Here is a 27590-nt window from a genome sequence, read left to right on the forward strand (position 1 = left end):
CCCCAGTGACATATCCAGTGTCCTGTTCAGCTGCACAGCTGAGCACAGCCAAGCCTGGTCACAAAGAGTTCGAACTGGGAAGGGATTAAGGCTCCAGGCCATGGCCAGTTTTGACCAGCAGATGAATCGCTGTATCCTGAAGCCTCAGGTATGTACCAGGGTCCCTAGGGAGTGGTGGCCAACCTGAAAGTGGTGGCCAGCCTGAAAGAACATCAAGGGAAAAAGGTAAACTCTAGGACAAGGAGCCAACACCTACATTCAAAAAATGTATAGGAACCCCACCTGCCTCTGAGACCTCTCTGCTCATGTATCTGACTTCACTAAAATCAGCTTCCAGGTTTAAAAGACAGTGAAGGGGAAGAAACGTGCATAAATTCACTTAGTCATTATATAGCTTCATGACAGAAAGTATATGAAAAATAATGAACCATAATCACTCCTTTCATTAGGCCCCGACCACATCCTAATAATCTCCAGTGAGCCAACAGCACAAAAAGAGATGGGAGCAATACCTGCCAGCCTGCTAGCCTGGCAGAACCCTCAACCAAAGCAGCATTCCGCACACATCCATACATGTTGGAAAACTACGGAAGAGCTTGGGATAGAGTAGGTTTACATAACACACGTAAACACGTTATGTGCATCTCAGACAGGAAGCTGTCTGCACTTAATATCAGGTGCATAAAAATGCTGGATGCAGCTGAGCTGGAAGAACTCATCCTTCCCCTGTCTCTCAGCGTTTTCAGGTTCCTCTCTCAAGGCAAGCATTCTGTTCTGTAATGTCACTAACCCCATACATTTTGTTCCACTGGCACCTGTGATGGTGGTAGGAAAAAAGCATTCTTGAATGCTGTGATTGGCACTGTTAATGACCATGACACTGCAGAGCTGCTGTGTGCTTCAGCAGTGGTCAGCTGATTTCAAGTCCTGAATTTCCATTTAGTAAAGTAAACCAGGAGCATTACATAGCCCCTGAAAAAGCATTTTATTGAAAACTCAACTGTTAAAATAGCATAGACAAAAGGACTATCAAACATAGTATCTGAGAAGGGGTGAGATGCACAAATAATACAAACCAAGCACTTCCTTTGTTTAAAAAAGAAAATCTACAAGCTTTTGTCCATTATCAGTTTCTAAAGCTAATAGACAACACTTCTAAAATCACAGTAACAGATGCCCCCACTGGAGTAAATTAACATAGCTTTCTATGTTAGTGCTGACTTGCATCGGCTGGAAATCTTCTCTTGTGTGGGGATGCTCCACTTTTACCCAAACGTGGTTGGTTGCGTGTCAGAAGGTAAGATATGAGAACAACAGTCAGCAAAGAGGCCAAAACTGCTCAGCCATGCATCAGAGTCAGAAAGTCATTAGCATAGCCCTGGGTCAGTGCTCCCAGTTCAACTTCTAAATTCTGACAGACTCTCTACCTGTTCCTCACTAGATTGTTTTCATATTATTGGTTAGACAAGCCTCATGCAAAAATTATGCCTTTCACCTAAGGTGATTTAGTCATGAATTCGTAACTGTGCTCACCATCACTCCTTTCAACTATTTTGATTGCTGAATTGTACCACTATCATGTATTCACATTACCATATGTCATGCACAGAAAAACAAATCAATGAATGGAATGTATTTACAGTAGTTGAAAGACATATTGTATTGGAGCTTATACTAAAATATGTACAATTAATTGGATTAATTAAACTGCAGATGAAAATATATTAAATAAATTAATCACTACTTCTGTAAGACCATTCCCAGTGTCTGTGCACATGCTTCAACAAATCCCATCTACGAGATTTGTAAGGAATGGTATTTTATTTTTTGTAATGGAGAAAGAAGAAAGTCTTTTCCCTCCTGTTCCACATTCAATTACCAAAACACCAACAGATTTTCTGGCATAGGAAGAGAGTGGAGAGACTGGATATAGCAGGAACTTCAGTAAGCTTGGTCCACATTCTCTTGATTTTTTGACAAGAGATTCTTTCTCCTCCCCAGGAGTGCAGGGAATAACAGCAAGTGTCCTTCCGAGGTCAGCAGCTCAGGACCTCACTGTAGACCCTGTTACTGAGGCATTTCTACAATGCTGCCCATATTAAATAAAAACTGTTGATGGAGTAAGAATTTCAATACTTCCCACTAACAAGACTGCAAGTTCAGAATTTTTCACATTAAAAGATTTGTTATACAGACATACAAGATAGTGCTTACCCTCTGTCATTTAAGAAAAAAACCCAAACACATAAAACCAAAACTTGAGCCAAAAAAATTACTCAAAGATTAAATTTTGAATATTACATTACTTATATATACAATTTATGAGGGATCCTAGATGGCAATATTAGAGAAATATTCTCAATCATTCACAAATATTATCTCAACAAATGTATCTACTTGGAACTACTTCTTCAGATACTATGAAGTTCCTTTTTTTTTTTTCCTTCTGTGGAGCTCAATCATCGATATGCATCACTGTGGATGTGACTGGCTCTATCTTTTTTAAGTTACATATTATCCACTTTGGCTGTGAAAACAAGCAATTTGGTAATTCTTCAGTACAGGACAACATACATATGGTGCACAAACAACAAAGACTGCATATGAACCTTTCTTTGCCTCTCTCTGTCTTTTTTCTCTCTCTCTAAATCATATATAAAAAAAGGCCATTTATGAAGTCCAGCAATTTAAAAATGTAGCTTATCTTTTTGCAGGCACAAGTAATTAGCAGTGCAATTTAACACTGGTAATTATTCATGGCCACAGTTAAGTTCATTTGCATTTCTAACTACCTGATATGCAAGTGAAGTCAAGTAATTACATGTCCACACTACTTAAATTGCACAAAAAATAACTGAACTTAACACTGCAACGCTGATTTAACAGTGTATTTACCTAGATGCAAAAGATGTGTCCAGTCTTTCAAATGTAGTCCTAATGAACGAACTGATAAAAGATGTTTAGAAGCCTGAGGATACAGGTAAGTATCTAACGGGATTTTCAGAAGCACTATTGGTGCCTCACTTCCATTAGAATCACACAGAGTAGAGGTTTCCTCTGCAGGACAAAGCCTTTTTCATATGCTCAGCAGATAAGATGTGTATTTGCCCTTAAACCTTCATTTACCCCTGTGTAAACGTGCAATATAGACCAACTTTTAAGAACAAAAATTAAGTTTCAAAGGGCAATTATGAAACATTTTTTAAAATACCTAATTAAAAGTTTTTGAGAAATATTTATAAAACATTTGAGGATCTGGCTAAAGATTAATACAAAAAAAATCTGCAATTATTATCCATAGGAATTGTTATAGTCACATGAATGCAATTTTGTTATAGGTGAAAACATGCATCACTGAGGCAGAGACCACTAGAGAGACTTTCAGTGTGGGGTGAAATTTATGTCTGTGCTGAGAGCCAACCTAGGAGCCAGACACTACCAACACATGTCTTTACTCTGCAAATACTTTACAAAGCACAGGAACCAAATATATTGCAGGTGAAATTCTCCATTGTGCAGGGGTCTTACACAGGTCTCTGTATTACATAAGTCCTACTTAAATACTCTTCTAAAGTTGTGCAAATCTACTGCACAGGCAAGAAATTTCCCTTGGAAGAATTCCTTGAGCCCTTTGAAAAGGATGTACTTTGATAGCATCTATCACAGTCTCTTAAGCAATACACAAATCTTGTGCTGGCCTCTGCACAGAGGTGGGTACACCTTGCAGAGTCCCTCTCCCGTTCTGTAGAAATGTCGCAAAATCCTACAGTGCTTCAGAGTTTGTATTATGCAGACTGGGTAGACATTGCATATATACAAATTTCAAGACAGCCAGTAAACACCTTAATTACTGAAATGAACAAGAGAACAGGAACATGAATATTTTACATTTTAGCTATTCACAACTTCTGGTCCTATGTTGAAATCCTCATTCCACTGAAATTGTTGAGAGAGTTGTTACTGACCTTGGTGAGGCCAGTATCTCACCCAATCTTTTCAACTGATAGTTACTTGTCATCACCAGCCTGTCTTCTAGCCCAATCTCTACCTCAGGCTCCATTAGTGAGATTTCTCAGTGTCAGACTTTTCTCAAAAACCTCTCCCATTCTGAGGAAAAAGCTCAAAACAATGAGAATCACCTACCCAGCATCCTCACCTGGCTCACAACTATGGTACAGGATTCCAGGGTATGTATCCTGAAAAGAAATTAGGTGCCAAGTACCCAAAATGCTACTTACACACCAACAAAGTTCCTCTGCAATAGCATTCAACTGTCCCCCACCCCAGTACCTAAGTTCCTGGTACTTTGGCCACGTGCACCCAGCATCACCACCACCTCATGGGAATGAGCTACCCAGATCAAATGCAAATGATGCCAAAGACCAAGAATATCAAAGTAGGGTTCTCCAATAAGGTAATCCTGATCTGCGAATGGACCTAAGTGGGTCCAATTCACTGGACCCAGTCCCTTGGTCATTCTTAAACGGTACCTAAATTGAAAAAAATTACAATTGGAGTACAGGATCCGCAGTCACCAACAACAAAACTGAATACTTCACCAGTTATTTTCCAGGCCATGATTATTAAATATTATTAAATTATTAAATAATCCAACGGGACAAAATGAAAGAGCTCTGTACCATAACTGTCAATAACTTCGCAGTGGGGTTGCCCAAACCTGGAGATGGTTCATGTCTTTGATCTAAACCAGAAAATCAGGGCAATAGTCTTGGCGCTCTCATTTTCTAGGGAAAGTTCTAACCAGTCTGCTGCTAGCTCTAATGGGGTACATGAATGCCCTTGCACTTACACTTCATTTACACTCTCTCCCTTTATCCTTCCTTCTTGGGGAAAAGCAAACTTAAACACTTAAGTAAAAAAAAGGCAGGGAAAGATATTTACCTTCCTAAGAGTAATCACTTCTTTCCTCTGAGATGCTTATATAGCACACAGATCCTCTGGGTTTTTTGAATGTCCTTCCTGTTGCCCTTAATGTTGTCCCCCTTACATTGTGTAGTGAGCAATTTATTCAGGGTTCAGGATCCCTCCTTGTGGCAAAGCCCCAAGAAATTCTGCCTGGCTACCCCTTATCCGCTCACCTTGCAAGAAAGGCTGCCTCACTATTTTTTCTTGAACCTTTCGTATCTCTAGCCCAGCTGTTTTGAAGAACTAGTTAGCACAGATCTCTCCACCTTCTGTAGTCTTCTCCTCCTCCCCTTCCAATTGCATATTCATTTCATGGTTCATGATTCCTGGAGCCATCTTTAACTGACATCTCCCTTCACCTCCCAGGTTCCCAATCCCATGACTTCTGGATTTGCTTTCCCTCCATGAGAGATGTGACCTGCTCCCAGCACAACAGCTTAACACAGCTCACGCTCCACCAGAAATCTCTCCCGTTGTAACAAGGGTTTCTCTTGCCTAACTCCACCCTTACAATACAGAGAATAGAGTGCAATCCATCTGACGTATTTTAGACTTATGATTCAGAATGAGATGATCTGCTCCCTAAAGCATCTTTTTCTCGCCGTTGACTATGATGGGAAACTAGCTTAGTTATATGTCGCTTCAGTCTAGTTGTCTACATCTTGTTGAATAAAATTAGAGCACTGGTTCTCATATTACATATATGATGACAAATGGATTTATGCTGAACCAGTGGTTGAACACTGAATGAATTCTGAAGTCCACAGATTACTTCTAAGCAGTCTGTCTAAAAGAAAGACAAGTTCTTAAATGTTACATAGCAATATACTTCTGTAGCATCTCTAAGAGAAAGCACAGACAGAAGAGGTTAAAAATTACCGCACTGGATCTTTTTTACAATTATGATAGTGTTGTATTGTTTACTCTTAACAAAAAATCATAAATCAGAGTGTAAGAATAGGCCATGACCATGAACATACTATAGCCATCCTGTACCACGTATTATAAATCTGCTTCCTAAGCTGGTATAGTAAGTGTTTAATTTCCATGGCATTTGGAGAATTCTTTGCTATATTAGACAGACCATCAAAGTGCCTGCTCTTGCTGAATTAGTAGCCACTTCCTTGTCCTTCCCATTTAAAAGTCATTGTTTATGTCACTGTGGGTACGTACATTTAACAACAGAAAAGCGATAGCTGGAGAGGTCTGCTTAGCTTAGCTGATTGTGACATGAAAAGTGCAGCTTGAAGTAGTAACTTTAATAACCACCCAAAATGCCAATTTTTAAATGTGAAACAAACCCCAAAGATGAGCACCAACTCAACGGCATCATAATTACATTCACAGAAAAAAAAAAGAAAAAATTGTGTGGCACCTGAGCTCTGTGCAAGTTTTCTGCTCAAGAATAAATTTTATCAGAAGCAAGTCACATGCTTGAAACGGTGCAATTTTTCTTTTAAGTAACTGTATTTTCCAGTGGCTGCAGACCTTTAGGCTTGATCAGGCTGTTACTGAAGCTAATTTTGTGGTTTGGCGACCAATTTCAATGACTTCTAGAAAGTGCCAAAAAAAGAACCCAAACTTTGACAACAGCCTTAAAAAATGCCTGTAGTCTACAAACGGTCTCAAAGATGTGACACACATTATGAATCAACCCTATAAATCTATCCCCCAGAAGGATTTATTCTGACTGGAGCGGAAGCTCCCAGTGAAGAAGTTCCTCAGAATCCAAATCTCTCGACCCAAAACAAGCTGTTCCTCAATTGCCTTGCAGTCAAAACAAACCACTTCTGGGACAAGCCTTTATGTTCCCGCTTCTCCCGGATAAACTTCCGTAAAAACTGACGAGGCGGGAGGGCGGAGGGACGTGTTTTTTCAAGTTTTATCCAAACCCTTCACCTTTCTTCCTGGATGTTCCGCGGTGGCACCCAGCAAGGGTCGGAGCCAGCGGGCGGGGAGGCCGGCCACAGGCCCCTGCGGCGGCCCAGGCCACAGGCCGCCTCACGGCGCCGCCGCCTCGGCCCGCCGGCCCGCATGACATCATCGGGACGGCTCGGTATCGATCCCCAGCGGGTAACGGCTCGGGCGCTCCTCCGCGGCGACTGCCGCTGTCACCGCGCTCACCCTACGCGCTGAGGGGGAACGCTGGCCCTGCTGCGGACGGAACGGGCTTACATTAAAATTCATCACAGTCGCCATGCAGCGCACTGACAGCTCTGCGCCGGCTTTGGGCTGAATGTTGAGGAGCCGCTTTACTGGCTGCGAGGGGGGAGGCAGCGGAGCCGGGGGGAAGGTGCGGTGTCCTAACGGCCCCGCGGCAAATACGCCTTCCCCCAACCACGGTACTTTTTAATGAGCCCTCCCTGGCTCAGGGGTTAGGAAGAAGGAATTCACCGGGCGGGAATCGGGAGGGAAGAAAACGAGCCACGAGCGGGAGGATCCGAGCAGCGGCAGCTGAAGAAACCGCCCGGTCCCTCTCCTGACAGGCTGCGACGTGCACCACGGCGGCCGCTTCCTAGCCCCCATTTTAAGCGAAAGGGGCGGGAGGGGGAGTTCAAAGGCATAAACAAGGAGCGCTGGACCTAATTGCTCCCCCTCCCTTTCCTCAAGCTTGCTTGCCCAGGCTCTCCAATAAATCCAGCTCGGCTATGCATCGCAATGGGAACGTGCTGCCCGCAGGCTGCCTTCCCCTCACTGAGGAGTCTGCCGCCGCCGCCGCCGCCGCTGCTGCTGCTGCTGTGAGGCTGCCTTCCCCTCACTGAGGCTGCTGCTGCTGGGGCTGCCTTCCCCTCACTGAGGAGGCTGCTGCCGCTGGGGCTGCCTTCCCCTCACTGAGGAGGCTGCTGCCGCTGGGGCTGCCTTCCCCTCACTGAGGAGGCTGCTGCCGCTGAGGCTGCCTACCCACCACTGAGGAGACTGCTGCTGCCGCGGAGGTTGCCTTGCCCTCACTGAGACAGCAGGAGCTGCCGCCGTCACTGAGGCTGCCTTGCCCTCATTCAGGCGGCCGCCGCTGCTGCGTTACTGGGGGAGATTGTGCCGCTGCGACAGGGGAGGACGGGGCTCGGCGCGCAGGGAGGAGGTGCAGTGAGCATGCGCCGCCCGAGCCACTGACTGGGTTTCTCAGTCAAGGTACCGAGGCAAAAAAAAAAAAAAAAAGGAAAAAAATAAAGAAAAAGGAAAGGCTTGAGAGAAAGAAGAATGGAAGACGGCAGAGGAAAATAAAAAGGGTTCTAAAAGAGACCGCCGGGATAAAGCAGCCCTCGGTCGGCGGGAAGGAGCACTCTGGCATGTGGGGATCTCCGGCACCAACAGGTAGGAGGAGAGGGGCTGGGGGAGCCTGGGGGTGCCGAGGGCTGCCGCAGCTGCAGGTGCGTGTGGGGAGGGCCCCCCCCTCAGGGAGTGGGTCTGGGGGGGCTGATTTCTACAGAAGCGGCATGATGGAAGTGTTCGCAGACAATGCTTCTTCCGCTCTCCCGAGCTCCCCGCCGCGGGAGGCTCTCGCATGGCTCCGGCAGATGCGGCTGCCAGGCAGCGGCACCCGGGCTCCCTTGCAGCGCGGCGCAGTCCAGCCCTGCATGGCCGTGCGTGGGGGGGAGCGGGTGTCTTCGTGAGTGTGTGCGTGTGTCGGTGTGAGTGTGAGTGTGTGTCAGTGCGTGTGTGCGGGGGTAGGGCCGGCCGCGCGGCGGGGACAGCTCCACTGAGGAGGGGAAGCGGCGGGGCTGGCGGGAGGGGGGAGGGGGAGCCTGATTTCATGGTTTTAAAACGATGCCATGATCTGATCAGCCTCTGTTTACACAGCAGCAATCAGGCTCTTTTGTGGACGGTAAGAATGGAAGGATTTTGCTGGGATTCAGTGGGAATATCCTTTGTACACCCGAGGTGGCATAGGAAACACTTCGTGTGAATAACGAAGGAGCCTGATCATGCCTGCTGTGGCTCCTGTCCCTGGCTCTGGAGGGAGAAAAAAAAAAACAACAAAAAAACCCCAGCAGCAGCAGACAGTTCTTTAATTTATTTTATTTTATTGCATGAAATGTGTTCCGGTATGATTCACTGGGAGGATTAGTGGGAATCGCGGAGCCCTAATTAGCTAAAAAAATCAATTTATTATATGTTTATTTAAGCATAACCAAAACCAGCCCTCCCGAAGGGATGGGCATTATATCTTGGGTGTGTTGCCTATTTTTGCTCAGTATTTACACTGACCGTTGCTTGTTATGAATTATGTTGAGGCTTTAAAGATTTGCATTAAAGCGAGGTGGTGGGGAGACCCTAAAGCATAGTGCTATCGACTGTCTGGCATACCTGTTTATTTGAAAGCCTAAATGATAAAATTATGGTTTATAGGAGGAAGGGAGGGGGATAATGAATACTGTTTCTCTTACAATGTGCATGAACTAACACAGTGTGATTAATGTGCTTTGGTGACTTGGGTTAAAAAACATAAATTCTGCAGGGTTTCTTTGGGTGTGATCCATATCAACACAGCAGCTGCCTCTAAAACATTGACAAATACTGTAGCCATAAAATAAATGTAGGTAATGTCAAAATATCAGCAGTCTTTGGGGATTTTTTAAAAAGATGTCAGTGATTAACTCTTGGGCTTGCAAACTGGGAATCTTTTGATTCATAAAATCTCTGAGGCTTTAACTGTAAAATTATATATGTTACCAAATATAAGGGGCACCGGTCAGTTCTGAAACTGTAAGAAGCCAAATCTGTGAAATGCCAATAATCAATCATGCTAAAGAGTAAGTATAAAAAAAAACCCCTCATGATTTTTAAAAACAAACAATAGTACTCAAATTTACAACTTCATTTGGTTCTCCATAAATTAACATCTTTGTTAGCACTTTCTGACATCATTTCTTGTTAACTTAAGAACTGATAGCTCGATTTTTTTTCAGATATTTTGATGGCATGACAAATCAGAAAGAAGAGGATGTACTGTATGACTAGACACAAGATCAGTTCTGTTTGTGGATTACATTTTCAGTAAGATGTATGGATCTATTTTTTCCTTGTTCTTATATATAGATCATGAGACTTGACTGAGGCAATATATATATCATCCATCCATCTATGGCGAACTACAGCCATGCAGCTGACAACATTTTACAAAATCTCTCTCCTTTAACAGCTTTTCTGAAACTGACTTCACTGGGTTTCATAATAGGAGTCAGTGTGGTGGGTAACCTTCTGATCTCCATTTTACTAGTCAAAGATAAGACCTTGCATAGAGCTCCTTACTACTTCCTGTTGGATCTTTGCTGCTCAGATATCCTCAGATCTGCAATTTGTTTCCCATTTGTTTTCACCTCTGTAAAAAATGGCTCTACTTGGACGTATGGGACTCTTACTTGCAAAGTGATTGCCTTTTTGGGGGTTTTGTCCTGCTTTCACACTGCTTTCATGTTATTCTGCATAAGCGTCACCAGATACTTAGCTATTGCCCACCACCGTTTTTATACGAAAAGGCTGACCTTCTGGACTTGTTTGGCCGTTATCTGTATGGTGTGGACCCTCTCTGTAGCCATGGCTTTCCCCCCAGTTTTAGATGTGGGCACCTACTCGTTCATTAGGGAGGAAGACCAATGCACTTTCCAGCATCGTTCCTTCAGGGCTAATGATTCCTTGGGATTTATGCTTCTTCTTGCCCTTATCCTCCTAGCCACACAGCTTGTCTACCTCAAGCTGATATTTTTTGTTCACGATCGCAGGAAAATGAAGCCAGTCCAGTTTGTTGCAGCAGTGAGCCAGAACTGGACTTTCCATGGTCCTGGAGCGAGTGGTCAAGCAGCTGCTAATTGGCTGGCTGGATTTGGAAGGGGTCCCACACCTCCAACCTTGTTGGGAATCAGGCAAAATGCGAACACCACAGGCAGGAGAAGGCTACTGGTTTTAGATGAGTTCAAAATGGAGAAGAGAATCAGCAGAATGTTCTACATCATGACATTCCTCTTTCTGACCTTGTGGGGTCCCTATTTGGTAGCCTGTTACTGGAGAGTTTTTGCAAGAGGGCCTGTAGTACCAGGGGGATTTCTAACGGCCGCTGTCTGGATGAGTTTTGCCCAAGCTGGAATCAATCCTTTTGTCTGCATTTTCTCCAACAGGGAGCTGAGGCGCTGTTTCAGCACAACCCTTCTTTACTGCAGAAAATCCAGGTTACCAAGGGAACCTTACTGTGTTATATGAGGGAGCATCTGTAAATCTTTAGCCTTGTGAAACACTACCATTCTCTGCTAAGCAATTGTGGCCTGTAGCCATGTCTTGAGAAGAAAATCAAGAATGGGATGTCAGCAGTTGTAAGGATTTGGGCAACATTCTGCAGTCTTTGCAATAGCTCACCTCTAATCCTATTTTAAACCTAAACATGTTCCTGCTGACCACTGCTGAAGGTTTGTAATTAAGAACAAAGGACTGAACTACTGCCCTGAATTCCTTTATGTGGTTGAAATCTAGATTATGAAAGTAGCAGGTGCTAAGTATCAGTGCTAAATGCTGTGTATATCACTACATAAAATAAGACCATCAAAAAGATTAGCATTGGACATCTTAATAAATTAAGTTGATATGAGGTTAATGTGTTGATAAAACTAATTTTAGACATCTGAAGACCTTTAAAACATTTCATACAATTATTGTTTTGCAAAGACTGAAAACTGGGGACTCAAGTACTGTAACTGATTAAAGATGTGCCATGCATTATTGGATTATCACACTTACAAATCTGTTTGCCTTGTGAGTAAGTTTTGGGGAGCATTCCAAAGCAGTATTTTTGTTCAGATTTAAACTTTACTTTTTTTTCCAAATATATTACTCTTTCTAAATACCATTTTCCTTAACAGTGAAATTACTAACATTTAACTGTATTCTGTGGTTTTTGCTGATTTGGTATAAAGTTTAATAGACTCTTATTTATATTTTTTAAAAAGCTAGATATCAGTCTGTTAGGCAACGTTAATGATAATATCCAGTCATAATTGAACAGTTATAATTATACAGAATAAACACATGTTGCCTTAAAGGGTTATCTAGTATCTTCCATTTTGTTTAGCATTGAAGCAAATAAGCAAGGAAAATTGAATCAATAACTCTGGTCAGTCCTTTGGGAGTGCATGAAAGATCACTTAGTCCTCTTTTTTCCTTTTTACTCCAATGGTTCCCAAAATCAGTATGCACATCACTGGGATGATACGATTTTTTTCTAGGTGTGCCGCCCTTTCTAGTTTGTTCTGAGAAACACAGGCAGTTGATGTATGTTTATATTTTAAGACAGCTGTCATGGGGAGACCGCAGCCTTAGTATGATATCTTGCACAATTTGTGAAGCATTTATTCTACTGAAGGCACAGTCTTGTTTATATTTTCTGCACATTTTGGTGTATTGGTTGTTTTAAATTATTTAAGTTTTAACTTGTGAAAGCATATAATATGATTTCTTAGTATTTTAGAAATACATTAGAGTCTGTGAGTCTTTCCTTCTTTAAGATACAGATGTGTGGATTTCAATATAAAGTTGCATTTGCCAAAATTTACCTGTGTAGCTTGTTAATTTTCTTGGAATAAAATTTTACATTTTTCCAGTTATACAATTAACCTTTTTTATTTTGTCTAGTGAGCTAGCATGAAGTACTGAGAATGTAGCCATTATGAATTATTATTCTTTGCAGTCACTGTATTCCCAAACTGTAAATGCATGAATGATGGGGACCACAGGATTGATAAATGATATTATCTACAGTAGCACTATTGTGTAGTTTATCATAATTACCCATCTATCTGTTCTAATATGTCAGTTATATTTAAAGTTACAACACAGTATTTGACATTAACTTCACCGTTTAATTTTGGAAAATGTGTATATTTGAAGCACAACATCATGAGTTGGTCAATCATAAAGAACACGGATTTTTCTTAATTTTTGGAGAGACAAGACTAGAGGTCTTAATTCAGTATTGGTATATCTTGTCCTTTGTTGTAGTTTTATGACCAGCAAGTTAATATATACATACACAAGCAGCAGTCAATAATGGAAATGCTTAAATTTGTATGATAACATTATACAACATATGCAACAATTCAGAGAGTTGTGTCTATATGTGATCAGACAACTTGATCAAAGATTTAGTGAGCAATCTGTTTGACCTCACTTACACTTTTATACTGAGGTTGGTTGGTTGAGAGGCATGGCTTTATATACTGTGTTGAAACAGAAAAATTGCTAAAATAATGAGTCCTCATCAGTACAAGAATGTTTCAGAACGTAATTTGAAACGGGACCAATAAACTTCTACCAAAAGGACTTTTTTATTACACTGAAAAAGGCTTTGAAATTAAGGTAGTTAAGCAATTGTCAAAGATAGCAAGAGTGAATAAAAACTGAATCGAAAAATTCTGAAAGTTATCCCACTTAAGTTTATTAAAAGGTTGATTGGCAATAACTTCAGTCTAATTTCTATAAAATAGTAACCTTTACAAGGAACATTGATATTACATATTGTAATAAAGAAGTACATATAAATAAAGTTGTAAATAGTGTTATAGTTGTAGAAGTAGTCGGTTCTGAAGATTAGCCAGAAAATTTTCAACTATGAAATTTCAAAAGCTGCAAATTTGGGGCCTGACCTAACTCCTAATAAAGTCAGTTGGTGTTTTCCCATTAACTTCATTTGGAGCAGAAGCAGGCCCTAACATTTCTATAGTACTATGCTTCTGAAATACTAAGAAGGCTGTATTTACTATGCAGTGGGAAAAGAAAAAAAAATAAAAACAAGTTAAAATTATTTCCCTGGAAGTTTTGCAAGCAGTAACTGATGTAAATTAAAATAATAAACAGTAAACAAGTCTGAAAGCAAATATTTTGCTAAATGTTTTTCTTTTGATATTAATATAATTCCTTTGACTAACTGAAAAATACGCAACTGTATTACTACCTGACAGAGGAGAGGTATTTTTTTAAATGGATTTTTATAATTGTTCCAGTAAGAAGTCTTGTGACCAAAGTATTTCCTTTTATTTTCTCCAGTGTTAAAAGAACAAGGGGATGTTCAGTGAAATTAAAAGGCAACATATGAAATAACGTTTTATGCAAGGTTATTACTCAGTGAAACTCACTGGCACAGGTTGTCAAGTAGTTTAGAGAGATCCCTACAAGAATTATATGTATACATGAATTAAAGCAGGGCTTGCAGTTTTTGTCATCGGTGTCATTTTGATCCTAGTCAGCATATCAAACCTAATGTATTAGGGTATAAATTCAAAAGAGCAAGAAGGTTTATTCCAATTCAGTACACTGTTGTGTCACAGTATGAAAAGCCTTTTGCTTTCATTTTAGTGCAGGAGTTAAGCTGTTGCCAAAGCTAGAATACAGGGCTGGTAGGTTACTCTCTTCTTTTCAGAATAGCAAATAATATCACACTATTTTATATCTGCAGTGATCTTTAATGCTCATGGGTAATGTGAAGTTAGTAGTTTTAATTTTCCTGGTGGCAGAAAAAAAGAGTAAGAACAAATTCCATGGAGAAGAGACTGTCTGCCCCTGTTGCTTTCCTGCCCTCTGTTGCCCCACTGGCCCTTTGGCAGCCTCTCTATCAATCCTCCTTCAAGATTAAATGTTTCATATACTGAGTCTTATATTTCTCCTCGTCCTTAAGAAGTGTCTCAGCCATCCCTCCTCCCCAGTAGATAGCTCCTGCAGCAGCTTCCCAAGGTTTGTCAGGGTCTGGGTTCCTTTCCTGAAGATAGAGACCGCCAGTTCCTTCCAGCTGCCTTTGTAGTTCATGGAGTCGTCACTCCATGACGCTTGGCTAGCGCACTGGATATCTCTGTCTTTTGGCTTTGGTCATGAAGTAGATGCTATCTGTTACGCAGAGAAAAATGAGAATGGGGAAGGGGCAGCAGGAAAAAACTTCCCCTCTCCCAACTCCTTCATAAAGAAACCACTGTTATTGTTGCATTGCCCAAGAGCATATGATTTTTTTAAAGCATATTTGGTGCTAATGACCCTCTAAATGAATAAAATGTACAGTTAGCCAATTAATGCTAATTAATCAGCTAATTAATGCTGGTTTTGGTACAGCTACAAAATATTACTACAAAATGGCTTTCCGTCAGTCTCTAGCCCTTGGGGACAGAGGAGTCCACTGTATCTATCTCCTTTTAAGCACATTGAGTTTGTTCACTTGTATTGTTTTTGCTTTGCCTTTCAAGCATGTGAACATTTTACTTATATTAATAGGAGTCCAGTATTGCAGCAAGCTGTTATTACTTATGGGTTTAAAGAATAAAGTAAAAGGCAACTCTGATGATTTTCGAGGTGAATTAGAGAGGTATTTTGACAAACAATTGTTTTTTAGCAAATGTCAAATAAAACTGTGGGTTGCTGGGCTCTTTCATAGTTACACAGTCAGCTCTCAATTGTTGAAGATAGAAATGGAGTATACTAACCCACGCAAAGCTAAAACATAGGTAATACAAAGCATATGCCCATTAGTTAAGAACTTCCCGTGTTTATTACATTTATCGAGGAATGAAGTTAAGCTGAAGTAAAAAGTGAGATCAGAAATCCAAAGAAAAATGGTGGGTGTTTTTCCTTTTTTTTCTGCTTTGTTTTAGCATAGTGCTGCTAATCTGCAACCTGGGTTACACACCCACAGACAACAGAGGGTTGACTGTACAATTCTGCATCCCACATAGACAACTTCCTTCTAGTTTATATTCATTGAGAGCTGTATAAATGCACACTACTAATCTGATTGACTTTTCAGAGAAAAGAGAAGGCTCAGTCTGAGGTACTGTTCTTCAAAACTAAAATTCAATATATGTTCTCTGCTTTTGTTTACTGAAATGATTTTGAGTGTCAAGAAATCAGTGATCTAAACCAGAAATGATCATAAGCATTCTCTGGCCGTGACCATTAACGATAGGACAAGATGACATTTTGCAATGCATATGACAGCAACAAATCAAAGAGTTTGATATTACACACCATGACTTTCCTTGAGTGGCCTGAAAATAGTTCATGCTTTATATTTAGGAAAAAATATGATGAAGCTGTCCATTTCAATGGGTAAAGTCTTCAACTAGCCAGCGTGGAGAAAGAAGGTGGATTTTAAAGATTGCTCATTATAAATAGCGAAGAGTTTTTACAGTGGTTTTTTTTGGCTGAACTGTGTAATTACATAAGTGTATGATGATCAAACGAGTGCCACACTGAATAAGTTAGATTTTTTAATAGTCTAAAAAGGAAATAAGTAACAACAATCTTCAGCCATTTGAAATAAAATAATTGCAGTCGTCCATATGTTTCATAAAATTTAGATAACAAAACAATTGTTGCCGTTTTCAGTACTTAGTGATTTTATGTACCTGATGCATTTAAAGAACATTGTCTTTAGACAGTGAGTTGGCTGATGCAGCCCAGTGAGAGACTTATTCTTCGCATCACAGTTTTTGTACTATGCTTTGTATTTAATAAGCGCAAGAGAGATAAAAACAGAATTCATCTGATACAATCTTCAACAAACTCTGCATTAGCTACATCAAAACTTCTCCAAATTTTAGGAAAATTACTGTCTCCAGAGATTATTCAAAATTATCTCTGTGCTAATTCACGAAAAGTCTACTTCACCTTTGTTAAAGAGCCGTCTACTTAAAGAAGTGTATTTTTTTCATCCCTTCATTGGTTGGCTAAGACAAGTTCTGCTCTAATGTGGAATTAAAAATCCCAAGTATGAAATGATTCATTTGAATTTCAGTTATTGTGCTGCCTATATGTGACATTGTTGTAGTCACATTTTAAATAAACCCACAAAGTTTATGGTTGAAGAATGTAAACTATCACTTATGATGCAAAAAAGCAAAAAAGAATTACATACTTCCAGTTCATTCTTTCTTTTATTTCCATGGAATGTTAAAGTTTCAATTTTAGGAATGCAAAGTCAAACTCTGAAAAACTATGTTGGAGGGGAAAGAAAGAATAACCAGAAATACATCTGTTAAGGTTATCTTTGCACTGAAGAAGGTTATCATATATGCATTGCATTTTCTGCATGGTTATAATCTATCAATCAGCTTGCCTACTTTTTGCCAGTTTGTATATGCAGTATAGATACAATTCGCATGCCACCATTAACTACAACATTTCCTGAGCCCTTTTATTTTCATTCTATAACCATCAAGCTCCAATCCTTATGCAAATTGAAGAAATTGCTAAAAATAGAGTTTTGCACTGTAATAATCTTGGCGGATCAGATCCTTGAGATAGTTTAAGAGGGTGGCACAGATACTTGATGACTACTCTAAGCAGCAGGTTGGAGGATACAACAAAGTTTTCACCCCTGTTTATGAGCCAGTTGAAATCCTGCTGTTGTCCCGTAGTGAATCCACCTCCCGAGGAACTGGGCCACCACAGGTCTGTGACCCACTTCATGTTGAGTTTAAGTAGGACTTTGGTTGTGCATACCCTGAGTGCTAACGGGTGAAATTCAGCAGTGAGCAGAGATAAGAAATGCCTGGACAACATTTGTAGGCTACAGACAGGTGATATGTGCTTGTCTTCTCAAAACAGAAGAAGTAACAGAAGAAGCAGAGGCCCAGAGGTAAATGGTTTTTGTGAGTTGGTTGGTATTTCATGCCCTGTTGGCCCCTCAGAAGTGACTGAGAAGATCTGTTTTATTCTTGATTTTGGTTTTTTTTGAAAATGCATGCCATCTCAGCTACTCCATTCCATCCCACCCATTACCAGTTGAGCATTTGATTTTATGCTTAATCAAGTTTGTATATTCTTTAAAATACACATTTAATAGCTTTGCACTGGTTATGGAGATATATATCAGTGTATGTGCTTGCTCATTTCTATAAGCATTTCCTGTGTTACAGACACACGAATCCTGTTTTTGAAATTAAGGCGCTCTACAATTACATGTTTCCTGAATTCTCTGTGAAGGCCCTTAAGCTTTGGAAATTTCTCCTATTCGATCCAAAACACTCAATGCAGATTATTAGGGCACACCGCAGGGAACATTTGATTTCTCTGACTGCAGGACTGTTTGGACATCATGAAGACTGGAAATGTATCTTTAGCTCCTGTATAAAAATTTATGGTAATGTCTGGGCAATAGAATCAATAGTGGTGGGACTGCTAGAACAGGATATGTCAGTAATTGCAACTTTAAATTACATCATAAGACATCTAGCACAAAGGAGAAACACTCCTTTTGTAAGATGATTATGTAAATGGAAAGTAAACGCACAAATGAGTACAGTTCTATAGGATTTTGATTAACATATTCAGTCATAGCTATAGCAAGATGGGCATAAAGCAAAAAAGAAAAGGAGAAAGTAGCGTACCATTTGATATGTATTCCTTGTAACTTTGGCTTGATTCCTGCAATCCCTACTCAAGGAAAATTTTCCCTTTCTTTTGTGGAAACTTGTCTCAATAAAGACTATGAGATCTTGATAATTATGTAAGTGTTCATGTTTTTCACTTGACTAGTTCTCAGTGAGAGCATGGCATAGCAGGACTTTACATGTAATCTTTGTCTTGGTCTATGTGCTAAAGCAATCTTTTGATTGGTTTCAAGAGGGAGTGTATAGGCGCATATATATATATGTATATATATACACACTTTTCTCAGACTCTCCAAAATAATGTAGTGTAGTTGATACCAAGTAGGGACAGCTCAAGCCCTGGTGGAGGGCACAGAGTATCACACGATACTGTGAGTATAAAATCAGATGCAAGGAAGGTGAGGGACATTTAGTAATAGCTTCCTATGCTAATAGTCGTAAATAATGCTTTTGGACTCATTTGTAAACCTCCTTGTAAGTTCCTAAGTGGTGGTAAAGGCATCTGCAGTAAGGTGGGGTGTCGTGCTGCAGCTGAGTCCTTACCCCCACTTCTTCACATAGGGGCAGGCTGGAAGCAGTACACTAGGCTGGTTCCTGCCCCAAGCACCTTGCATGGTAGTAATATTTGCTAAACTCAGCAGCCTAAGGATTTACTCCAGATGGAGTCACAGTCAAATTTTTGAAACTTGTTTTTCTTTCAGTGTTTTCTGTGAGTAGTTTCTGTTTTTAATAGGTGGAAAGAAGTGCATGTAAAGGGAAAGAATGGGTTGAGCAAATCCTTTTCAGCCCAAATTTGGTGTGAGGAATTTCATAAGGACAGAGATAGGTGTGGAAACCCCTCACAGTTTTACCATATCTCTCAGACACTCATGTATTTCAGCATAGTTAGCATATACGCACACAAGGGGCTCAAATGGTCTTCCCCAGTCAGCACTCAGTCTCTCTTTCCAATGTAGATCTCCAGAAAGACAGACACCGTTGTTTGTGGAGACTCTTCTGTATAGATGACCTTCCTCCAAAAAAGGAGGTTGTCACAAAAGCTGAGATTTGTTGTATCCTTTTGTACTGGAGAAAACAATTCAATTTTGTATCTTTCGTATTAAAATTTCATGTTAAATTTTCTTTTTAGCGTACTAATTTAAAGGCAGTATCACAGAAAAGCCCGTTGTCCCCTCCCAACCAGGAAGCCCACCAGTCTAACTGGTAAACACAGTATTGGTGGGAATGTTAGAATCTTTGGCATCAGTTAAATAAATGCTGATACAATAACAATTATTACAATATTTGATTATATGAAACCCCTGAAGGGGTTAATTTCCTGCTTTGACATTTTCCTTATGCAAATGTCCTCATTCCATTTCATGCAAGACAGGTTTGGCAAATGCAGATGCTTTGGGTAGTATTGACATCTAAGTTATGCCATCTAAGGACAAGTGCTGTATGCTAAATAATGTATTCATTTAAAGTTCAGAAGAGACTCTGTAAAACTAGCTACGACAAAAAAGCAAGCAATGTTTTCTTAAGCCATGTATGTGATCCATTAAACATTGACTTTGGTACCTCGGTATTGTCAGATAACAATAACCTGGGTTAGCATTCAAACCTAATACAGAATTAGAAACCAAGCTGTCAAGATAATTTCTAGTCACTGAATATAACTATGAAATGTTGTTATATATATTCTACTTGACTGCTTCCTTGCAAATATTGAAAAAGTGCATATGATAAGACTCAGATGGAAAAGTCTTGAAATTAGTAAAAAATGCCTATTGCTTTCAGTGAAGGCAGGATTCTATGGATCAGCCTTAATTTCTAAAGACAATGGATGTATGCCATACAATGGATGTGTACATTACACTCATGTATGCCCAGCATGTCTATGAAATGAGTTTTTAAGGCCCAGTTCACATTCTTAGGCTTTTTAGTTCTGTTTTCTTTATGTCAAGGTCTTCATATTATGCTTATAGCAATGAAACCTGAACTCCTGTTGTAATTTGTATTTATATAACCATGTTGCTTAATAGCCTCTTTATAGACAAGTACCCCTTTATATTAGGTTCTGTGAAAAAGCAGCCTCTGTCTAAAAGCAAACAGTTAAAAGATAACACAAAATGGGTACAGTCAAGTGGGATTCCAAGGAAATTATAAGACAGTGTTGGTAAGCATGATGGGCAAGGACATCCCAGCATATTCAGGCTGTTTTGGTTTTGGTTTTGGTTTTGGTTTTGGTTTTGGTTTTGGTTTTTGAGGGGAGAGAGGTGATTCAAAAGGAAAGTTTTAAAAGAATGGAAAAATAACGGGATGGATTCTCAGAAGAGAAGAGCAGCTTGGGGGAAAGTACAAAGGCTGTTTCCTGAAAATCTAATTGTCGGTGATAATTGTCAGTGATAGCCTCTCAACATGAGCAGATTGTAACCTCTTGATAAAGTAGGAAAGATGATAGGCCGAGAAGAGCAGAATGAAGTCGCATCGAAGCTGAAGGAGGAACAGAAAATAACTACTGATTCACAGCATTAGGTAGAAAGAAGTCATTAGAGGTCATGTTGAAAGTAAGGTTCAATGAAAACAATTGGTGAAAGCCAAGGAGATTGACTCCAGGTAGTGATTGCAGTCAGTGAGCTTAAAAAGGAGAGGTAGAATAAGATGGCAGAATAGTTGCCAAAATAAGTGGGATACAGACCCCCCTCCCCTTTTTTTTTTTTCTTTGCCCCCCAATTAAGGAGGAGACTGCATAATGCCTGAATTGTTATGGGAGGAGACAGGGGGCAGAAGAGGGTGATGAATCCAGCAAAGGAGTGGTTGAGGGACAGGACTGGGTATTGGAAAGGGTGGTGGGAGGTGAGGATAGCTGAAGGGAAGGCTGGCAGAAAGACCAAATTCAGATGAATGTCCTTGAAGTAAAGTGGGGAGATGTGGATTTGAGATTCCAGGAGATGGAGGACTCTGGGAAAGATGGAAACGATGACAATAACAAGAAAGGGGAATTACATCAGTCAGGGAAGAGGAGGGACAAAGAAGCAAAGAGCAGCTGTGTTGCAGGAGGATGGCAAGAGCCAACAGTGAGGGTCGCGCAGACAGGAACAGGTTGTTGTTGTCTGTTAGAGGTTCTGCTTATCAGTGACATTGTGCTAGCCCATGGCAAAAGGAGGCAATGCCAAGGGATTCCAATATTAGTGAGGTCTGGGCAACTGTGGTCTCGGTACTCGCAGTGTCTTGTAGCCTGTATTACATATGAGTTCAGTAGGAGCTTGAAGAAAAACTGAATAGTATCCATTATTTACCATTCTTTCCTTTTTTATCATTTTAGCAGGATTTTCTGTTCTACTTCCATATTCTTTTTCTTGCTCTTTTTGTAATGTTAATTTACTACAAAAAACTACATGTTCTTCATGACACTATGTATTTAGAGTATGTTGGCCCAGCAATTTTGATAACTTTCAGACTGAATGATAGCTTTTCAGAACAGTGAAAGTGCAGTTTCTGTGCAATTTGAGAGCACTGCAGTGTTTTATCATCATTATCTCCCATAATGGTGGTATCTTGGTGTGGTGAAGTGACCATTAGGATGAAAGCCAGTAACTTCCAGGTTCTCATTGCAGCTTTGCCACTAACATCATTTCATGGGTGACCTTGGGTGATTCGTATAGGCCAACTTTTCAGCTATCCACTAATTTTAAGCAATCCAAGGACATTTTGGCTTCCCAGTTTAAGACACTAGTGAATCAATTTCCAAGGGAATGCAGCACCCATAAGTATAGATTATGTTAATGTGGTAGGTGTGTAGGTGGTAAAACTGATCAAAAATGTTCTGTTTAACTTGTTTTGCCAAGTCTTGGCCTTCTGCAGGAAATTTCAACTTCCACTTCTCAGACTTTTCCTTCCTGAGAAGCTGAAAATATTCTGTGAAGAAAAGCTCTATTTCCTGACCAGTCTTTAAGATTAGGGCCAACAGTATTTCTGGATAGTCTTCCAAAAATGAGGTAACCAGATTAGTGGTCAGCTTGAAAATGTGAAAACTTTTTTCTGCATAGTTTGCCAGTTGAATAACATGGCTAATAATATAATTTACTTGAAGGATGAGAGATTTAATTATGTAATGTTTCTAGATTTCTGAAACTCGTTATAAATCAGGATTTACCCCCTGTAATTGACAAGCCCATGGTAAGATGCCCACAGCCACCCTAGGCAAGCAAATAATTGTTAGAGTTTTTTCAGTTAAAGTTTGATGAGACTGTGGTGGTCAGCTTTCATTGCTGACAGTAGGCTGCAGCCAAAAGTTTGGAGACAACTGTGACAGATGATTTGGGATGTTCAGATAACCTCATCTTACCAAGAGATATGTTCATTAAGTTGTCAAAGAACTGAAATGTATGCATTGCCCATCCATCTGGCATATAATTTAAATACAGCTGAATTCCTGACCTCAGATATGATATAAGCATTTCTGAGTAGACATGCCTGATAAATTTGCATAAACAGAGGCTCTTAGAATAAAAATGCATTTTAAAAGGAGAGTAAAAAAAACACTTCTGAGATCTAGAGACGCGTGACAACATTGATAGATGGTAACATACTCAAATAAAAAAAATATTTTACTGAATACTAAATAATATTTTTAAAATGTTTGCACAGGATTTTTAGTACAATTAATAAAGTCTCTCTGTAGCCTGAAGAAAGGTGTCAGCAGTTGAAGTGCCTGAAACTGAGATACTGAATTCATCACAATGAGTTTTCTGAGGGCTGAATAGATAATCTGCATGATTTTAAATATTAAAAGTCTTTGTCAGGGTAGATGTGCCTGCAAAAATGCAAGCTGGCAGTTACACATGATTAAGTCACAGTTGTCTGGGCAATTCATATCTGGGTTACCAGAAAATATTATAAATAAAAACAAGTATTGATACCTGATTTTTTAAAAAAAGATTACTTCTGTCAGGCAGCAATGTTGTTATCAGTTAGGTGGATTTTAGCAATGTTATTTAACCTTAATATTTGAAACCTGATCATACCAATACAATGTTACAACCCAAATCTGCAAAACCTGGGTGATACATGATGACCCTATGGGAATAGTAGCCCCGCGGAGGCTAGGTGTGTCCCTTGGGGGTCTGTATGAGCAACCTAGGTTCCCTTGACTGTCAGTGGAGCTTCAGCAAACAGATTGATGGTTTGATTGATAGGAAGGAGGTTCTCTGAATTCTGGAGGCTTTCAATGTAGGCATCTAAATCAGAGCCTGAAGCTTGAGGGTGAACACCCTTCCAGTCTTTCTTCAGGTCTGTCTGTGAGAACACCACCTCATTCTCAAGACTGAATGTAATGAGAAGGGAAGACTCTTCTTCTTTATATATGCAGGAGAGCTGGTGCATGAATTTAAACTTCTACACAAGCAGATGGCAATATTTTCTTTTCCACTCCCTTTTCTCGGCATGGAGCGGCATCACTGTCTTCAAGTCACGAATCTGGGGATGTGTTTATCAAGAGAGCTAATAGCAAAGCCTCCCTCTGCTGTGTGCGCAGTTTACAGAGTGATGTATTTCTCACAGTCTCATGAGCATGTTGAAAACCTGCTTCACTTGTGGGCACTTCTGAACAGCCTGTCGATATCTGTTCCTGCCAGTGAGGCTCCTGTGGATACCCATTGGACACCCATGTCACCACTGTGGGTGCAAGTGACCCTGCTTTCTAGTAGATCTTCAAAATCCACATGGAATTTAGTAGTTCCATAGGGCAGAGACTTCTGCCAGCACTCACGTGAAGAATGTAAATGCAGACTTGTAATGTTTTGCTACCGGAGGTATAGGTATTAGGTATTTCTGTTGTCCTATCACCACTTCCTCTGCACAAGTACTGCCCTACTCTTTGTCAATTTTTTCCTTTCTCCTTTTCCCGTTGCTACAGCCTTGAGACATTGTGTTCTTGGAGGGCAACAACTGCAGAACTCAACCATATTTATCCCTATTCAACAAAAGTTCAGCAAATACAAATTCATGTCCTGGGCTAGTTCCATTTGATGCCCCCATGCTTGCTTCCAAGTCTCTCATTGTAGGAGGGCAGAGTTCTTTCCCAGGTGAAAACTTAGGTTTACCCTGTCAGGACTGCTTAAGTCTATAAACATTTGCAGTATCTGGTCTTTAGTCTGTCTTTATTGTTCAGTGGTATGGAAGCTCAAGAGCAACCTCAAGTGCAAAATGTTCCATGACCCTTGTTCTGTCCATCATAGGTCCTTGCTTCAGCTCATAAAGACCATCCCATAGTACCTTCCTACACATATCATCCAGCAAAGAATCCAAACAGACTGGTATTCTGGGACACCTCTGGTGGGTTCAAGCCATGCTATGGTTGTGCCTGTCCCATCGCTACTGCTTGGAAGGCATGTTTAAAAAAGAACTGCAGTGGGAGGATGGAGATGGACATTGGATTTCAGTGTGAAAGAGGAGGACATACAGAAAACAGAAATTACAGTGTCAGGAGGCAGGGTACCTGGGAGCAGTGTGGATGCTCGGGGAACAGAGGTGATGTGGCCAGACTACAAGAGACATAGGGGTCTCGGGGCAAGGAGCAGAAGAAATGCATGGGCGGGTAGGCACCTGAGTCTGGGTGGGAGATTATGGTGGTTTGAAAGTCTACTGGAATGTAACCATTCATTAGTAGCCATTCTGTGCATTGGGAGGTCAGTTTAGACAAGGCAAGGTGTCTTTGGTTTAGGGGGAAATATGAAACATGCTTAAAAAATGAGATAAATGCAGCCAGAAAGTTCTCAAGGAGTATGGGGGTCAGTGGCAATTGGACCTGGTGATCCTGTTTTTTCCAGGCCAACTAGCAATTCTGGTGCACACCCCACCGAGGGAAGGACAAGGCAGAGGGAAGGTATGGGAGGCCATACTTGAAGGAGATGTGTGATTTGGTGCTCCCCCTGCAGCCTCTCTCAGTGTGCTCCTGCGAGGCCTTAATTGGAACTGAAAACTGCTGCTCCTTTGCAGAACTCCTGAGGGAGAAGGGGAACAGCATTGCCTTGCGCCCTCATTGGGATGATTTCTTTCCTCCTTTTCCTCCATGTGACACGAGCAGGGAAATTAATATTCTAACCCATTGAGCCTGCTTGGTGAATCTGGCACAGCATTATTTAAGATGACTGAGATTTTTAAATTTATTTTTTAATTGATTCCATCTAACTCAGCATTTGAAAAACCTTGAAGATCATATTATGTGCACAAGCACAGTTAATTTGCAACACAGTTTGTTGCAAGGACCCCAGTCTAAAAATATGTATATCCAAGGCCATTGTGGAATTAAGACTTAAGCCATTTAAGCAAGTCTGCATGTGAGTAAATAATATTCAGCCTCCTGGTGCCCAAAAAGTATCCAGGCAGAGCCCAGAGAACCTCCGCTTTCAGCACAACACTGCCCTCTGGAGCTTTCTGAATCACTCTCATCGCAAACCAAACAAAGGACATAAAGGAGAAAAATAGAAAAAGGCCTTGGTCTCCAATTTAAAAATGAATAGCACAGTGCCCACAGTGCAACGAGTAATGAAAGCAGCTATACTGCAAAAGCAATGGAAATAAAAAGACATTCATCCCCATCACAAATACCAACAAATATTTTTCAGCATTGAATGGAAGGCGGACAGAAATTGAGAATTTTAAACAGACCTGGAAAGAATGACATACAATAACAACAATACTTTTTAATTTTGCTTAAAGGTGTTGACAACATTCTAACAAAGAAAAATCAACAGGTTATTGGGAAGGAAAAAATAATTTAATCTCTCAAAAATCTATTTCAGATGCAGATCTTCTTCTGCTATGCATCCTTTCACATTTTGATAGTGTTTGTGTCAACGCAAAGATGATATGTTACCTTGTGCTGTCAAGAGCTTACCAAAATAAACCTCATCAACAAAGCATTAAATAATAATATCACCTTTCCCCTGAAGTTTTGATATTCTCTGTGATGTACTTGTGCATATTTTTAAAAGAACTTAAATTATTGATTCCCTCCTTCCATCAAACCTGTCTAACCAGTGAAGGGTATATAGAATGTAATCCTGTACTGAGCTCTGTTAAAGAACAACCCACAACCCTTGATTGAAAGCATGCGCTTGTTAGAAGTGAATTTCTTGAATTTATGAAGGGCCTAATCTTGCAAATACAACCTATAACCAATAACAACTCATCATTGCTGATATTTCTGTTAGCAGATATTATTCTCAGTAATACACGTGCACAGAATTGGATTCAAGGATGTAAGAACCACACTCCAATACCTGCTTCTCCGCCCAGTATTTTTCTATTAAAGTGGATGATGGAAAAGCTGAGGTTGGAAGGGACCTCTGGAGATCATCTAGTCCAAATACCTGCTCAAAGGAGGGACAGCTAGAGGAGATTGTTCACGGCCCCATCCAGTCAGGTTTTGAGTGCTTCCAAGGATGGAGGGTTCACAACCTGTTTGGGCAACCTGTTCCAGTGTTTGACCACCCTCATAATAAAGAAGTTTTTCCTTATTTTTAAGTGGCATTTCCTGTTTTTCAGATTGTGCCTATTGCCTCTTATCCTGTCACTAAGAGTCTGAGTCCTGTCTTCTTTACTCCCCCAATCAGGCATTTATACACATTGATAAGATCTCTCCTTAAGCAGGCCCAGCTAAGCAGTCCCAGCTCTCTCAGCCTCTCTCCATATGCCATGTGATCCAAGTCCTTAATTATCTTTGCGGCCCTTCGTTGGACTTTCTTCAGTATATCCATGTCTCTTTTGTACTGGGGAGCCCAGAACTGGACCCAGCACTCCAGATATATCTCAGCCCTGAACTGGACCCAGCACTCCAGATGTATCTCAGCTGAGTAGAGGGGAAGGATCACCTCCCTCAACCTGCTGGTCACGCTCCTCCTAGAGCAGCCCCGGATGCTGCTTCTTTGTCACAGGTGCTTATTGCTGGCTTATTGCATGTTCAATTTGGGGTCCATCAGGATCCCAAGGGCCTTTTCTGCAAAGCAGCTTTCCAGCCAGTCAGCCCCCAGTCTCTACCGGTGCCTGGGGCTCTTCCTCCTGACAGGAATTCATAGTGCAAACCCGTATTATCAGGATAGTAGCTGCCAATGTTTGAAAAGAACTGAAATAATGACTTGGGAATAAATGACTTGTGTTACTGTAGTTGAAAGAAAGGTTATTTGAATACCAGTAGACTAAGGGGAATGGATTGCAACAAACAGAAATGGCAAGAAAAGGGAAGCAGTGGTCCCCTGGCGAGTGAATGTGTGATCATAGAAACAGAACTCCTGAATGATTCACTCAGGGCTTGATCTAGTACCT

General features: G+C 40.7%; 1 protein-coding gene across 2 annotated transcripts; it reads left to right on the top strand.

Moving 5' to 3' along the window:
- The first annotated feature begins 7410 nt into the window (after positions 1-7410).
- GPR85 (G protein-coupled receptor 85) lies at positions 7411-11129 on the top strand. 2 transcript variants are annotated; one of them, XM_075152017.1, is made up of 2 exons: positions 7411-8238; positions 9834-11129. In XM_075152017.1, exon 2 carries the CDS (start codon positions 10009-10011, stop codon positions 11119-11121), a length of 1113 nt encoding a protein of 370 aa, XP_075008118.1. In that variant the 5' UTR covers positions 7411-8238; positions 9834-10008; the 3' UTR covers positions 11122-11129. The 2 variants fall into 2 exon arrangements, with proteins under 2 accessions (XP_075008118.1, XP_075008208.1); XM_075152107.1 differs by having other exon boundaries at positions 9859-11129.
- Positions 11130-27590: the final 16461 nt, after the last annotated feature.

This window comes from Calonectris borealis, chromosome 1, assembly GCF_964195595.1.
Source record: "Calonectris borealis chromosome 1, bCalBor7.hap1.2, whole genome shotgun sequence".
NCBI lineage: Eukaryota > Metazoa > Chordata > Aves > Procellariiformes > Procellariidae > Calonectris > Calonectris borealis.

Bases quoted from the DNA above. Each gene is read 5' to 3' on its own strand.
- GPR85 (XM_075152017.1), top strand. From the start codon at position 10,009: ATGGCGAACTACAGCCATGCAGCTGACAACATTTTACAAAATCTCTCT.